The 13,008-nt window shown below is 42.8% G+C and overlaps 1 protein-coding gene across 1 annotated transcript in view; it reads left to right on the top strand.

Moving 5' to 3' along the window:
• DNAH9 (dynein axonemal heavy chain 9) overlaps positions 1 to 13,008 on the top strand; it is a 241,309-nt gene that overhangs the window by 22,845 nt on the left and 205,456 nt on the right. The window contains exons 10-14 of the mRNA XM_078785082.1: positions 1,855 to 2,005; positions 2,155 to 2,269; positions 5,461 to 5,529; positions 5,685 to 5,811; positions 9,648 to 9,903. Coding sequence (XP_078641208.1) covers positions 1,855 to 2,005; positions 2,155 to 2,269; positions 5,461 to 5,529; positions 5,685 to 5,811; positions 9,648 to 9,903 — 718 coding nt within the window. The remainder of the gene's footprint in view (positions 1 to 1,854; positions 2,006 to 2,154; positions 2,270 to 5,460; positions 5,530 to 5,684; positions 5,812 to 9,647; positions 9,904 to 13,008) is intronic.

Genomic DNA, 13,008 nt, shown 5'->3' with positions numbered 1-13,008 from the left:
AGCCAACTTGGATTAAATGGAAAAAAATTGGACTTTATTTTCTCCTAAACAACTCGATGAAAAAAAATTAAACTTGGCATACGTCATGAACTCCCCATGGAGTACATATAGGGTGATAACGATGAGGTCATCGGATAAGCGGTATTCCAGCCAAAATTGGTTGAATTGAAGTTCTTTATCCGAAAAATCTGAAACTTCATATATCTGATCTATGACCCGATGTGAGTAATTAATTAAATTTATGACATTGATAACCTATGCCAATAACTATGTGATATCATAGGGTGCATGGATGATAGGGGAGTACGGGCCATTATAGCAGTGGGCCATAATAGTGTGTTCAGATAACAATATTATTGTATTTTTGGTCAGAATGAACGCGCGAGGCTAGACGACGCACTCTCACTCTCCGAGTGTTGCTCTACTTAGTTTGTGTTTTTCATTCAATACATGGAGTGTGGAAATGTTTGATTTGTAAAGTCTCAGTCATCCAGGTGAGTTGCAGTGGATAAAATTTTTGTTGTTTTTTGAGTTATAAATCCAAGTCATGGCAGATTGAAACGTAACCTTTATGCATTTTTTATTTGCAAAATCAAAGATTTTTCAAGTATATTGGTTGTTCTTGTGCGTTATTCTGTCTGTTTGTCTGTCTGTTTATCTGTCGATCGTCTACAGGTCACAATTTTAAACCGATCTTCACGAAACTTCACCAGATGGTAGAGTTGGTCATAAGGAAAAAGCCTATTGATTTTGAGGTCAAAGGTCATCATGGGGTCAAATTTCTGAAATTGTCATTTTTCAACCGATTGACTTGAAAATTGAACAGCATTTGCATATTGAGTCACTACATTGGGAAACCAACTATTTTGAGGTTAAAAGTATAAAGGTCAACTCGAGGTCAAACTACCAAAATCATCTATTTTCATCTGAAAAATAATCTATTTTTATCTGAAAAATCATCAATTTTCATCTGATTGACTTGTGAATTAAACAGCAATTACAAAGTGTATCACTGGATTGGTGAACCAACTATTTTGAGGTCAAAACATCAAAGGTCAACTCAAGATCAAACTTCTAATATCAATTTTCATCTGAAACATCATCAATCTTCATCCTATTAACTTGACAATTAATTAGCAGTTACAAAGTGTATCACTGAATTGGGAAACCAATTATTTTGAGGTTAAAAGGTCAAAGGTCAACTCGAGGTCAAACTTCTAATATCATCAGACTTCATCTGAAAAATCATCAATTTTAATCCGATTGACCCGAGCTTTAAGATTGTCAGTTTAAATCTTAATGAAATTGACAATTTGATGTATCCATGGCAACCTTTTTGGGGGGGGGGGGGGGGGATTTTGTAAGTATCACACGACGTCTTCTTGTTTATTTATCTACCTGAATTTGAAACTTGAGTGCTGCTACCTGGGGAACAGCTTTTCGTTGTCCTATTGTTCCATTAGAAGATGATGATGGGTCTTCACTTTAGTCAACTGTAGTCCCCTTTGGAGAAGGTCTTTGATTGAGCGATCCATATTGCTGACTCAATGATGACCGAGTGTGATATTTGTCACAACTATAATTAAATTTAAAGATGAGCATTATTTTGTTGTGTAACTGTTCTATTTAGAGGATATCCAATACAGTGTAAACTATCAATATGCAAATGTACCTTTGTGCAACATTATAATATAGTTGGGATGGATAAATCCTGTATTATTTATATATTGTACCCATTATTTAGCATTGTTTCCACAATTAATTCTCCAAATCCCGAGCTTGTAAGGAGTCCTTGTCGTTTTAGAGTTTCTTGAGACGTCTCCTGATGGTAGAGTCTGGCGATGTGTTGGACAGGTGCTGGCAGTATTTGGATCCTTGCTTAATCGTCCAATGTTGGCTATGGAGGCTGAACACTGTTGTTCCCGCCTACTACATTTATTTGACATTGAGATGGATGCAGCACAAGCCGTGTATGCACAACAGCTGATTTGGGAGAGGGAACTCAGTATGTATGCAACTTAACAATAACTTGAAAACTTTATTTGCTAAAGCACCTTGTTTGCTCATGCAATGCAATTTTATTTTTACATATCATTAATTTACCTGCTGATCCATAGACAGCAAGTAACAATGTTTGGATGCCATATTTCTCAGGGTTGCCACTGGTGAGCAGAAACATGCCAACTACAGCAGGTCACGTCCTTTGGGCGCAAGGACTTCAACGAAGAATTGAACATTTTTACTCGCTTCTTGCACATATATATCCACTGTAAGGCAGAGATCTGTTATTCCTAATATTTCACAATCTTCATTTAATATTGTTTTACTTGTTCAGGTTTTACATCAAAATATTGATAGTTTGCATTTTTTTAAATTTATTTATTTATTTATTTTTGTATACAGAGTCGAGGCTCGTGAAAGAGCTAACATTTATCAAACAAACAAATAAAACAAACAAGCAAACAAAGTATATAAAAAGGGGAGTGGTCGACAAGATGGGGAGATAAGGGGAGGAAGCACACAAACACAACATTTGAGAGCAGGGACATCGGGAGATGTGTGGGAGGGTGAGGGCCTGGGGGAGGCAGGATAGGTATAAAACGCAAGGACACCAAGGACTTCCAGCAAAGAAGTCGGCACCTCAAAAAAGTGGATTTTGGGTGAAATTAGCGGGGGTAGAAAAGATCAAGGTTTTGGATTGGGGAAGATAAGAGATGGTGGTGAACAGCCGTTTTAAAGACCTGGAGGGAGGAGTGGGATTGAAGAGAGTGAGGGAGTTTGTTCCAGAGGCGGGAGAAAAGAGGAATGAAGGAGTGAAGGTGAGCAGAGAGTCTTGATTTTGGCAGTTTAACCATAAGAGGGTTGCAGGCAGATCTTGTGCGACCTGTAGGAATATTTGGGGGACAGAGCCCAGAGAGAGCTGGGGGAGCAAGGCCGGAGAGGAGTCGATAGAGGACGGAAAGACCACCAACCTGCCTGCGGTGAGTAAGTGAAAGGCCCTCGGAGATAGCGTCATCGCGAGAGATTCCAATGATTCTGAAAGCTTTGGTTTCAACAGCGTGAAGACGAGCTAGGTGTGAGGCAGGAGCACCAGCCCAGAGGGAAGGGCAGTACTCCATTGAGCTGCGGATGAAAGCCTTGTATGTGGTGAGGAGCTCAGGTGTGCCAAGGAAGGACTTCGCACGACGGAGGATGCCCAGTCGGCGACTGGCTTTGGAGGCCAGCTTGGAAATGTGGTTTTCCCAGGAAAGATCATGGCAGATAGTGAGACCCAAAAGCTTGAGTGACAGAACTTCTTTGAGAGGATTATTCAGAAAGTAGATGGGAGGGTTGTCCAGTCGGTCTTTTCGGAGAGACATCGTAAGAGTGTGAGATTTGTCAGGATTGAAAGACATGTTCCACTTGTTTGCCCAGTCTGTGATTTTGTCCAGGTCTGCAGAGATTGAGGAGACTGCAGACTGCCGATCTGAGGGATCAGGAATGGAGCGGCAGAGAGTGGAGTCATCAGCAAAGAGATAGAGAGGATTTTCAAGAGAGTCAGAGAGATCATTGATGAAGACCAGAAAAAGCACAGGGCCCAGAACACTGCCTTGGGGAACTCCAGCCTGAACAGGAAGAGGATATGAGAGAAACCCATTCAGGGCCACACGTTGACTATGACTAGAGAGGAAGTCCGCCAGTCATGCGTGGAGATTTCCATGGATACCAAAGGAGGAGAGTTTGGTGAGCAGAGCGGGGTGCCAGACCGTATCGAAGGCACGTGATATGTCGAGGGAGACAGCTCTAATTTCCTGTTTGGCATTGAGGACCTCCATCCATTGTTGAGACAGCAGAAGCAGCATGTCCAGAGTAGAGTGACCTGGTCTGAAACCAAATTGATGATCAGAGATCAAGCCATTGGAGAAGAGGAAAGATTTCATATCCGAAGCAATGATGGATTCCATGACTTTGCTGATAATTGGGAGAAGGCTGATTGGTCTGTAGTTGCTAGGATCTGTTTTTGCACCTTTTTTGTGCAAAGCGGTGATGTTGGCTGATTTCCAAGCAGATGGCAGTTGACCTTGAGCAAAAGAGAGGGTGAAGAGAACAGAGAGAGGGAGTGAAAGAGCGGGAGGAACAGGATTTTAGGACCCGTGGGCTGATGCCGATTATTAACTTGTTCCATTGCTGAAATGTTCTGACAGCCCATTTCTCATCCTTTGTGGTGTAGATTACACTGAAGTAACACTTTCATCTGTTTTGGTTATGTGCTTCATGAGCACCACATGCATATTGGTACACACATATAATTGTAATGGGGCTTGAAACATATTGTCGTGTCGCCCAGGCGATTAAGATCGCCTGGGGACGGATAGCCGGACCAGCTTTAACTCTGAGCCGACTCCCAAAAATGGCAGTTATTTTTAGCACCCGTGGGAAGGAAGAGATGCGAGGGGTTTACTGATCAAACACAAGGGTTTATTCCCGAAACCACAAACAAATATACATGACAATAAAAATGTACACAAATGAGCCAATAAAAATAAACGCTAACGAAATAAATGTTGAAGTAAAACTACGATTTTCTATTCTGAGGTACCTCATGCACTGATTCGACCACAAACACAGGGGAAAATAAAATGTTCCCTCTCCAGCACTTAGCTGTCTCCAAAGGGTCTGTTTAGGTGGTTGGTGGCCTTTCAAGCTCGATGTCTCTGCGCGGGAAGCGCACAAGATGGCACCGGCCGACAAAACTCACGTATTGAATCGCACAGAGTGATGGGGAAATTGGTGAAGACGGCCTCCTTCGCCTCGCTCGCGGCTTCCTCCGCCTCCGAAAAGTACCACCACCACAACCTTTCTCAAAATGCTGCCGACGCAACAAAAGCTCCAAAAGCGCACACAAGATCTCTCAGCCCTCGGAATAAAGATGACGAAGCCTTCTTGTTCGAGCAAAAGACGCGCACTCCTTCTCTTCCCTCCTGAGAGCCAATCGCGTCCCTCGGGGCATAGCCTGCCGGCCTTTCTCTCCGCCCCCTGATTCTCTGCCTCCCTTTGGGTGGGGCCTTTTTCTTATTAGGTCCATGGGGTGGGGCTTAGCCCGATCGGCTTGTTCTTCGCTTTTGTCGGCGGTAATTGTAATTTAAAGGTTGTGCACAAAAACGTAAGGGAGAAATTACAGAGGGAAGGCATGCACTGGGGAAAATTATCCTTAAACCCTACAGATAATTAGCACTGCATCATCCCCCGTATGATGTACAATTAAACAACCTTAAGCTACAGTCTCCCTACTTAATACGTACATCAAAATGCTCCTACACGTCACGCGGTCCATGCTACTTCCCATACAGTTCTACCTCTCCTATGGTATTCTTTTACCTACCACCATAAACATAACAATATGTATGTGTATGTGTATATACGTATGTATATATATATGTATATATAGAGCTATTTGCTGTTTTTGTTTTGACTTGATAGGTGTCTCGAATCTGAAGATGCTTCTCAAGTCATCTTCAAGTATAGGCATCTCTTTGGTCTGTTAGTGAGGTGAGATATTTGTCGATGAGTGAAAACATTGGATAGAATGCACACTGTTATTTTTTTGATGACTAATATTTAAATACAATTTGTTCCACCATTTATTTACCGAGAAGATTCCTGTTTAACATTTCCATCTCCTACCCCTTGTTTATACTCGTCAGCTACAAAGAACGACTGTATTCTCAGTGGGCTTGCTCCGTGGCAAAGATGTCTCGGTGTCATCTCTCAAAGCCTCTTCTTCAGCGAGACACAATCAGTGGCTTTCTGTCCATCAACTTCAGCTCCGAGGTTCTTCCCCATTCATTTATCAATACCTTATAATACTATGAGTTCCCTTGAAAGTAACTTCAATGCAAGAGGAGACCATGAGGCCCATGAAAGCCTGTGCTAACGTTTCCAACTGATTGGGTGTTTATCCATGCTCTACCCTGTTAAAATAAGCCTTTTGTTGGCTTAACTGTTAAGGTAGCTGGCTTGAGATCTTAGGGTCCTGAGTTTGAGCCCCTGTCAGGCCGCTGGAGTAACACCAGGTGGGTTGATTCAGCCTGTCATCCTTCTGAGTTCAGCCAAATGAGTACCAGCGGCACTGCTGCACCCCTAGAAGAAAATGATGCAAACAGCAGCTACAGGCTGCACATGAACCGCCATCCATTTTAAATGCTAAGCGTCAAAGCAAGGCCACAGCAGGTACCACTTTTAGGGGGTTCCAAATGCCAATTGCCCAGACTCAAAACAGACGCTCTAACTATTATGCCACCAAGTTGGTAATAGCTTGCTAAAGGTTTAATCGTTAAATTGCTAAGGATTAATTAATGAATTATTGCCCTTCGCCAGAGGAGAGGGTATTGCATTTGAGTCTGTTTGTCTGTCTGTCTATTTGCCCACACAGAATAAATATGATTTTCTCTGCAACCGTTGGTCAGATTGTCAGGAAATTTTCACCCTAGGTGCATCTTATCCTGTATATATTTTAAAATAACTATGACGTCATAGGTCACGTGGTATGGGAGCCATATTAGAAAAACCGATCATAATGGAAAAACCACAAAATTGTGCACCTCTATATCTCCGAAAGCGCTGCGCAGAAAAAATTCAGACATGGCTCACTGTAAAGAACTCTCCATGGGGAATAAAATATGTTAATGATGATGTCATAGGTGTCTCCATTATGACGTCATAATTCGACAAGTACAAAACTTCATGCGATCAGGATGAAATTTCTTGAGCGTCATGTGGGGATGAATTGGTGGAGAAAAAAAAATGATGTCATTGGTCACGTGGTTTGGCCGCCATATTTGTTTTAACACAAAAGCCTTCAAAACCACTCAAAACATGCCTGGGTGAGGGTCTGCAATCTCTGATTGCTTTGTCTTGTTTACCTTTTGTAATTACTCTCAACATGTCGTCATTACTTCCATCAGCGAAAGTGGATGGACGTTATGTTTTCACCCCCTGTCTGTTAGGATATCTCAAAAAGCGGTGGACAGATTCGAATGAATTTTGGTGGACATGTCCGGTGTGTGACAAGAACGAATCGATTCGATTCTGGTGAAGATCAAAATCTGGATCCGGATAAGAGAATTTTTTAAGTGATTCTTCACCATTAAGTGCTGGGGCTAAAACCGACAGACAACACGTTATTTCAAAAAGTTATGGACGACCTATGACAAAGCTAGGTGGGTTAGTTGGTTAGGTGACATGTACAAGCCGATTCGATTTTTGGTCATGTCCGGATCCATATCCGTGAGACACAAAACATAAAGTGTTCAGCGCCTGACGGAGGTATGCTCTCTACCGAGTGCCGTTCCAGTTCCAAATAGGACAGTGCACCTTCTGGAGGAAGATAATTTGATGAGCGAATGGAAAGAACAGAGATGACAATGATGTGATAGCTAAATGTATTGTCTCTGAAATAAATAATTCCTAGCTCAGAATTCAGGAACAGATTAAAAATCGATACTGATGAAGAATTTAGGAAGAGGAGACTTGGTTGGCATTGTCATGTACAACGAAGGTCCGAGGATGAAGCTGTGAAGAAAGCAATGATGCTCGTGATAGAAGGAATAAAGCCAAGAGAATGTCCTTAAAAGACGAGGATTGAAAATGTCCAGAATGATTTGGAATGTTTGGGTTTGCACGGAACTGACACAATGGATAGATCCGTATGAGGAATGCCATCATTCGACCAACCCCTGCAAAAAATGGGAAAATGGCCCTTAATGCTTCTTCTTCCTCTTCTTCCTCCTCTATGTGTTGTTGTTGAGTCTGAAACATTTGCCAGTGAGAGGTATGAGCAGACCTTTGTTGGTTAACTGCTTGCTGTCATGAACTACCTATTTACAGTTGTGCCTTGCGAGTCAATTCTGCAATTGTACATTTGGTCCTTTACAAACTGTCTCTTTGTCTTTGAAGCACATAGACACACTTATACTCTGGAATGTTTCCACTGCTATAATTAATATCAAGAATAACTGTTATCGTTTTTGTTTCGTATGCAGCCTGTGGTTGCTGGTTGCATCATTTCTGGAAGCACGGCGGTGCTGCTGATATTTAATTTTTAAATTGAATTTCACCCTAAACAAGGCTGAAGGCCGTTAATTTGTAAAGGACGACAAAGAAAAAGAAGAAGAGTAAAAAGTGCCACGCCCTTCATCTGGTCCTGAAACAAGGAAACTTCTTTACAGGAACACTGTGCAGGAGGGGGTAACTAGGCCATGCAGAAAAATAACTTTCACTACCCCAATTGGGTGTTTTTAAGGAGACGCCATCTCCGTACTCTCTATGGCTGTTGGCTCCCTAAGGGAGCTCATCCCCCCTTTGTTAAATGTTGTTTTAGTTTCGGCAGGGTGCCACCTGCCACAGTCACAATCCCCACTAGCAAGGCCAGTGAGGGATGTCAGACATGTAACCCAGTGCTACCTGCCGCATGGTCAGGTTGTCGGCAACTAAACTATCAGTGGCAGTCCCAAAAGACTGACCTGCCTTGATACAGCGCCGCAGGTACCGTACTCATTTTTCCGACCATGGAAGGATGACAGGCTGAGTCAACCCACCTGGTGTTATTTCAATGGCACGACTGTGGTTCAAACTGAAGACCCTAAGATCTCAAGGCAGCCACCTTGACCATTAAGCCAACACCAGTCTTACTGGTCTAGTAATTCAACCTCATCCCTGCTGCATGTATAGCATTATCCAGCGACCTGGTGGTACCTTTCCAATTTTTGTCTTGTCTATCTCAATTACACTTCATGACATTTCAAAATTCTGAACTATTTCATACCACTTGATCATCATCTGGAAATTTCCCCTTCGTTAAGGGGATGTAAGGGGACATTTTGCTACCTCGGAGACATGCTGAATGGAGAAGGTGGATCAAACTCGGCAACGGTTGCTCGAGTGAGATGTGCATGGAAGAAGTTTCGGGAATTGAGTGGCGTGCTGATGATGAGGGGAGTGTCGTTGAAGCTGAAGGGAAAGGTGTATGCTGCATGTGTGAGAAGTGTTATGATTTATGGGAGCAAGACATGGGTCATGAATGTAGAGCAGCAACGAAGGCTGGAAAGGGTGGAAATGCGAATGGTTCGACGGATGTGCGGAGTATCGTTGAGAGAGAGGAAGACAAATGATGAATTGCGAAAGATGATGGGAATAGAGCCTGTGATGGATGCTGTGAAGAGGAACAGGTTGAGATGGTTTGGTCATGTGTTGAGGAAGGATGAAAGTGACTGGTTGAGAAGAGTGATGGAAATGAATGTCGAAGGAAGTAGAGGATGGGGAAGACCGAGAAAGACTTGGGTAAAGATGGTGGAAGAAGAAATGCGGGCAAGGGGGTTAACAAGGGGAGATGCAGAAAATAGGGCAAATGGAGAAGATTGTCATGGGGACCGCAAGGCTAACCCCCGCTCTAGCAGGGAAAATGGCCTTAAAATGCATGTTGTTGTTGTTGTTGTTGTTAAGGGGATCTAAATAGAAAAGAATGAGCAAATTACCAACTGAGGTGGTCCCTCACCTGCTCCCTTTTGACCAGCTTTGCTTTAGATTTTGCCATTCATTTTAAAATAAACTAGTCCTAAAATATCTTTTCATTGATCTGTCACAATGAAATATTGTTGTACCTCTTACAGTTGCTGACTGTCCTGCAAGAAACGCGCTACCTGCAGGCCCTGCAACCTGATCCTCTCCCAGCGTTGGCACAAGAAATTTATGAACGACGAGAGACTTACCGACTGTGGGTCGCAGTGCTGAGTGGACTCTCGAATGGATACAACGATATACTTGGCACACTGCTTACAGTAGAACGGCCACTGGTGCATGGATGCCTTGAAGCACTGGAGCAGAGGCTCGAGGATGGTTTGAACAGCATTACCTGGGAGAGTGCAGGTATGGTTATCTATACCGTATGCTATGTTGTCCGTGTAATCATAGCCATAATCGTTATTGGTTCACGAGTTATCAAACAGAGTGACCACTATATTCGTCATGGGTGTTTGTCTGTCTGTGTGTGTGTGTCTGTCTGTCCGCAGCATAACTACCCGATGATATCATCCGATCTTGATGAAACTTGGGTGGGAGGTTGATATCATGATCTAGTTGTGTCCTGCCTAGAGTGGGCGTATTGCGCCCATTGTGGGCGGAGCCACGCCCGAAAAAGATGTCTTTTTCGGGGGTAATCGAGTTCAAGCTACATCTTCTCCAAGGGAGTTGGTGGAATCTGACAGGGGTTTCGGTATTTGGTTAGGCCAATGTCATGTGTCTAGCCCCAAGGAGCTCGATTTTTCATTTTCGCCCCAAGTTCAAGGTCACAAGGTCACGAAATTTAGAAAAGTCGATTTTTGATGGTTTTATGACATTGTTCGCTTCCTGATAGGGTGAAATGTCTTACGCCATCGTACATTATCACATACATCATGAAATACAAGTTTTCCAACAAATTTCAGAATCTTTGACATTTGACCTTTGGAGGTCACAAAGGTCAAATTTTCAAAGTTGTCGGAATCGAACCGAATTTTCGGTATTGTGTAGCTAACTTACCTCATAACTGATTATGGTCCCGATTTGATGCATCAATCGTCGATGATCGTGACGATCGACTTGATAGTCAGTCCTTTGTCATTGAATACCGCTCGTTTGTGAACCATCGTCATCTCCTGACTTGTCTTTACTAGCTTTGTTTGTTAATTTTTTGGTAAATGTCCCCAAATACCTGCAGCCACCAATATCATCACCGAAACTTACCTTCTTTGGACCAGACATCGGGCTTGTGGGTGCAGGCAGAAATGCCAACCAAAACGTCGCTGGGTAGAGCGCACACCTCCGTGAGGCTGAACAGTTTGTTTTGTATCCCACTGATAGGCCGGGTCTGGATTTGGAGTTGAACCAAAATCTAATCGGCTTGTTCTTGTCACCAAACAACTCATCCACCAAGTTCATTTATAACTCGTCCATAACTTTTTTTAAATATCATATTATATAATATCTTTGCGCTTGATCTCTCAAGGGTGAAGAATCATTAAAAAAATTAAATAATTATTATTGTATCCGAATCCATATTCAGATCTTCACCAAAATCGAACAGATTTGGTCTTGTCGCACACCCAACCTGTCGACCAAGTTTCATCCAAATCCGTCCACAACTTTTTGAGATATCCTGCTAAGTATCGTTTTTGGCCCTTATCTCCCAATGGTGAAGAATGAATGAATGAATGAATGATCGTTTTAAGGCCATTTTCCCCACGAGAGCGGGGGTTAGCCTTGCGGGCCCCATGACGATCATGGTTCCCTGTTTGAGGCAATGTTTTTATGGCCGGATGCCCTTCCTGACGCCAACCCTTGGTCGCCTCTTGCGATGCGCAGGGATACGGTGTACCTATTCTAAACCGGGGTACACACCGGGATCATTCATCCCAACAAGCTGGTACTCAATTTGCCGACCTCGGAAGGATGACAGGCTGAGTCAACCCCCCTGGCGTTAATTCAGCGATCGACCGGGATTCGAGCCCAGGATCCCAAGCCGGCACCCTAACCGCTAAGCCAACACCAGGCTCCCAATGGTGAAGGCTCCCAATGGTCCCAATTCCCAATGGTGAAGAATCACTTAAAATTTCACAGATCCAGATGTGAATCCAGATCTTCACCAAAATGTAATAATTTCGTCCTTGTCACATACGCTACCTCTCTGCCAAATTTCGTCCGAATCCGTCCACAACATTTTGAGATATATTGTTCACAGACAAACAGACAGGGGTGAAAACATAACCTCCATCCACCTCCGGTAGCGGAGGTAAAAGTTGTTGCTTCCAATAAAGTGATTTTAAAAATGAGGTCATGAGAGGTCAACAAACCTACAGAGGGGTCAAAATGATATAAAATGGGGACGAAGTGCATGCGGTTTCATGTGGATTGGGAACGGAAGAAGGGCGAATGAAAAAATAAGAATATCAAATGAACACATTTTTTTAAAATTTCATTTTTTAAAATAAGAATATCAAAAAAACAAAAACTATCAAGTGGATTGCACATCAACCATGATGCTGACTTGTACACAGATTGGATTTTTCCTTTTCAGCTACTTTGTGACAATGCTCAGATTGGAAAGACACCCATTTTGTATCCATCCACTCGTGCAATTTCACTTACTAGGGCATTGCCCGTACTATATCTATATCTAAAATTATATCCCCCCCCTCTATTTACATGAAATGGTTTGGTCCAAAGCGAACGGCTTCCGGAGTTTGGTAAAGCAATCGCCATCGCGTGCACAAACGCGCAGGAAAGCGAATGAATCGCAAATTCGTTTTTATTAGTTTTAAAACTTTATTAAAACATAGTTTAACGGCAACATAGTTTTCCAACGTGAAATAAATGAATACGCTGTCAAATGTGCCATCCGAGGCAGAGTGTGTCCGCCACGTTCGGCACACGCGATCGTTCGCTGCTCTCTGATTGGTTGAATCGTTTTTTGGACATAGCTCGGTAAGTAATTGTCCGATTAATATGAAACCTTGAAAAGGCACATCCTCGGGTCCCCAGCAATATACCTGGCAAGTTAAAAGTATATCGGACCCGTGGTTGTCGAGAAACAGCGGTCACAGACAAACGTACAGACAGAGATTACTGGAATTATAGATAGATTAAGGGGATTTAGTTGCAGTATTAAACCATGTAAAGGTGATAATTAAATGTACATCCACAAATCGAGAGTGTTGTCGTACTCTGATGTTGCCTTTCATGGTGGGCCCGATTGTATGGTTGATGGCAGCCATCATCTGTATTAAAATTGTGTTGTGGTGGCATCGATCGACCCTCAAAACAACAACAGTAGAAGATAACTTCGTTTGGTTGGTGTAGATATCCACAGTGGATAAATATAATCTGCCTTCTCCAAGTAATCATTTCTCAATTTCAACCAGACATATGACGTATTATCAGAGTTCAATGATTGATTTATTACTCTCGCCATAGGACAAGGTATTGGATTTGAGTCCG

Source organism: Myxine glutinosa, chromosome 9 (assembly GCF_964187855.1).
Source record: "Myxine glutinosa chromosome 9, kmMyxGlut1.1, whole genome shotgun sequence".
Classification (NCBI taxonomy): domain Eukaryota; kingdom Metazoa; phylum Chordata; class Myxini; order Myxiniformes; family Myxinidae; genus Myxine; species Myxine glutinosa.
Note: the sequence above shows the minus strand (reverse complement) of the source record. Positions and strands in the feature narration are given on the sequence as shown.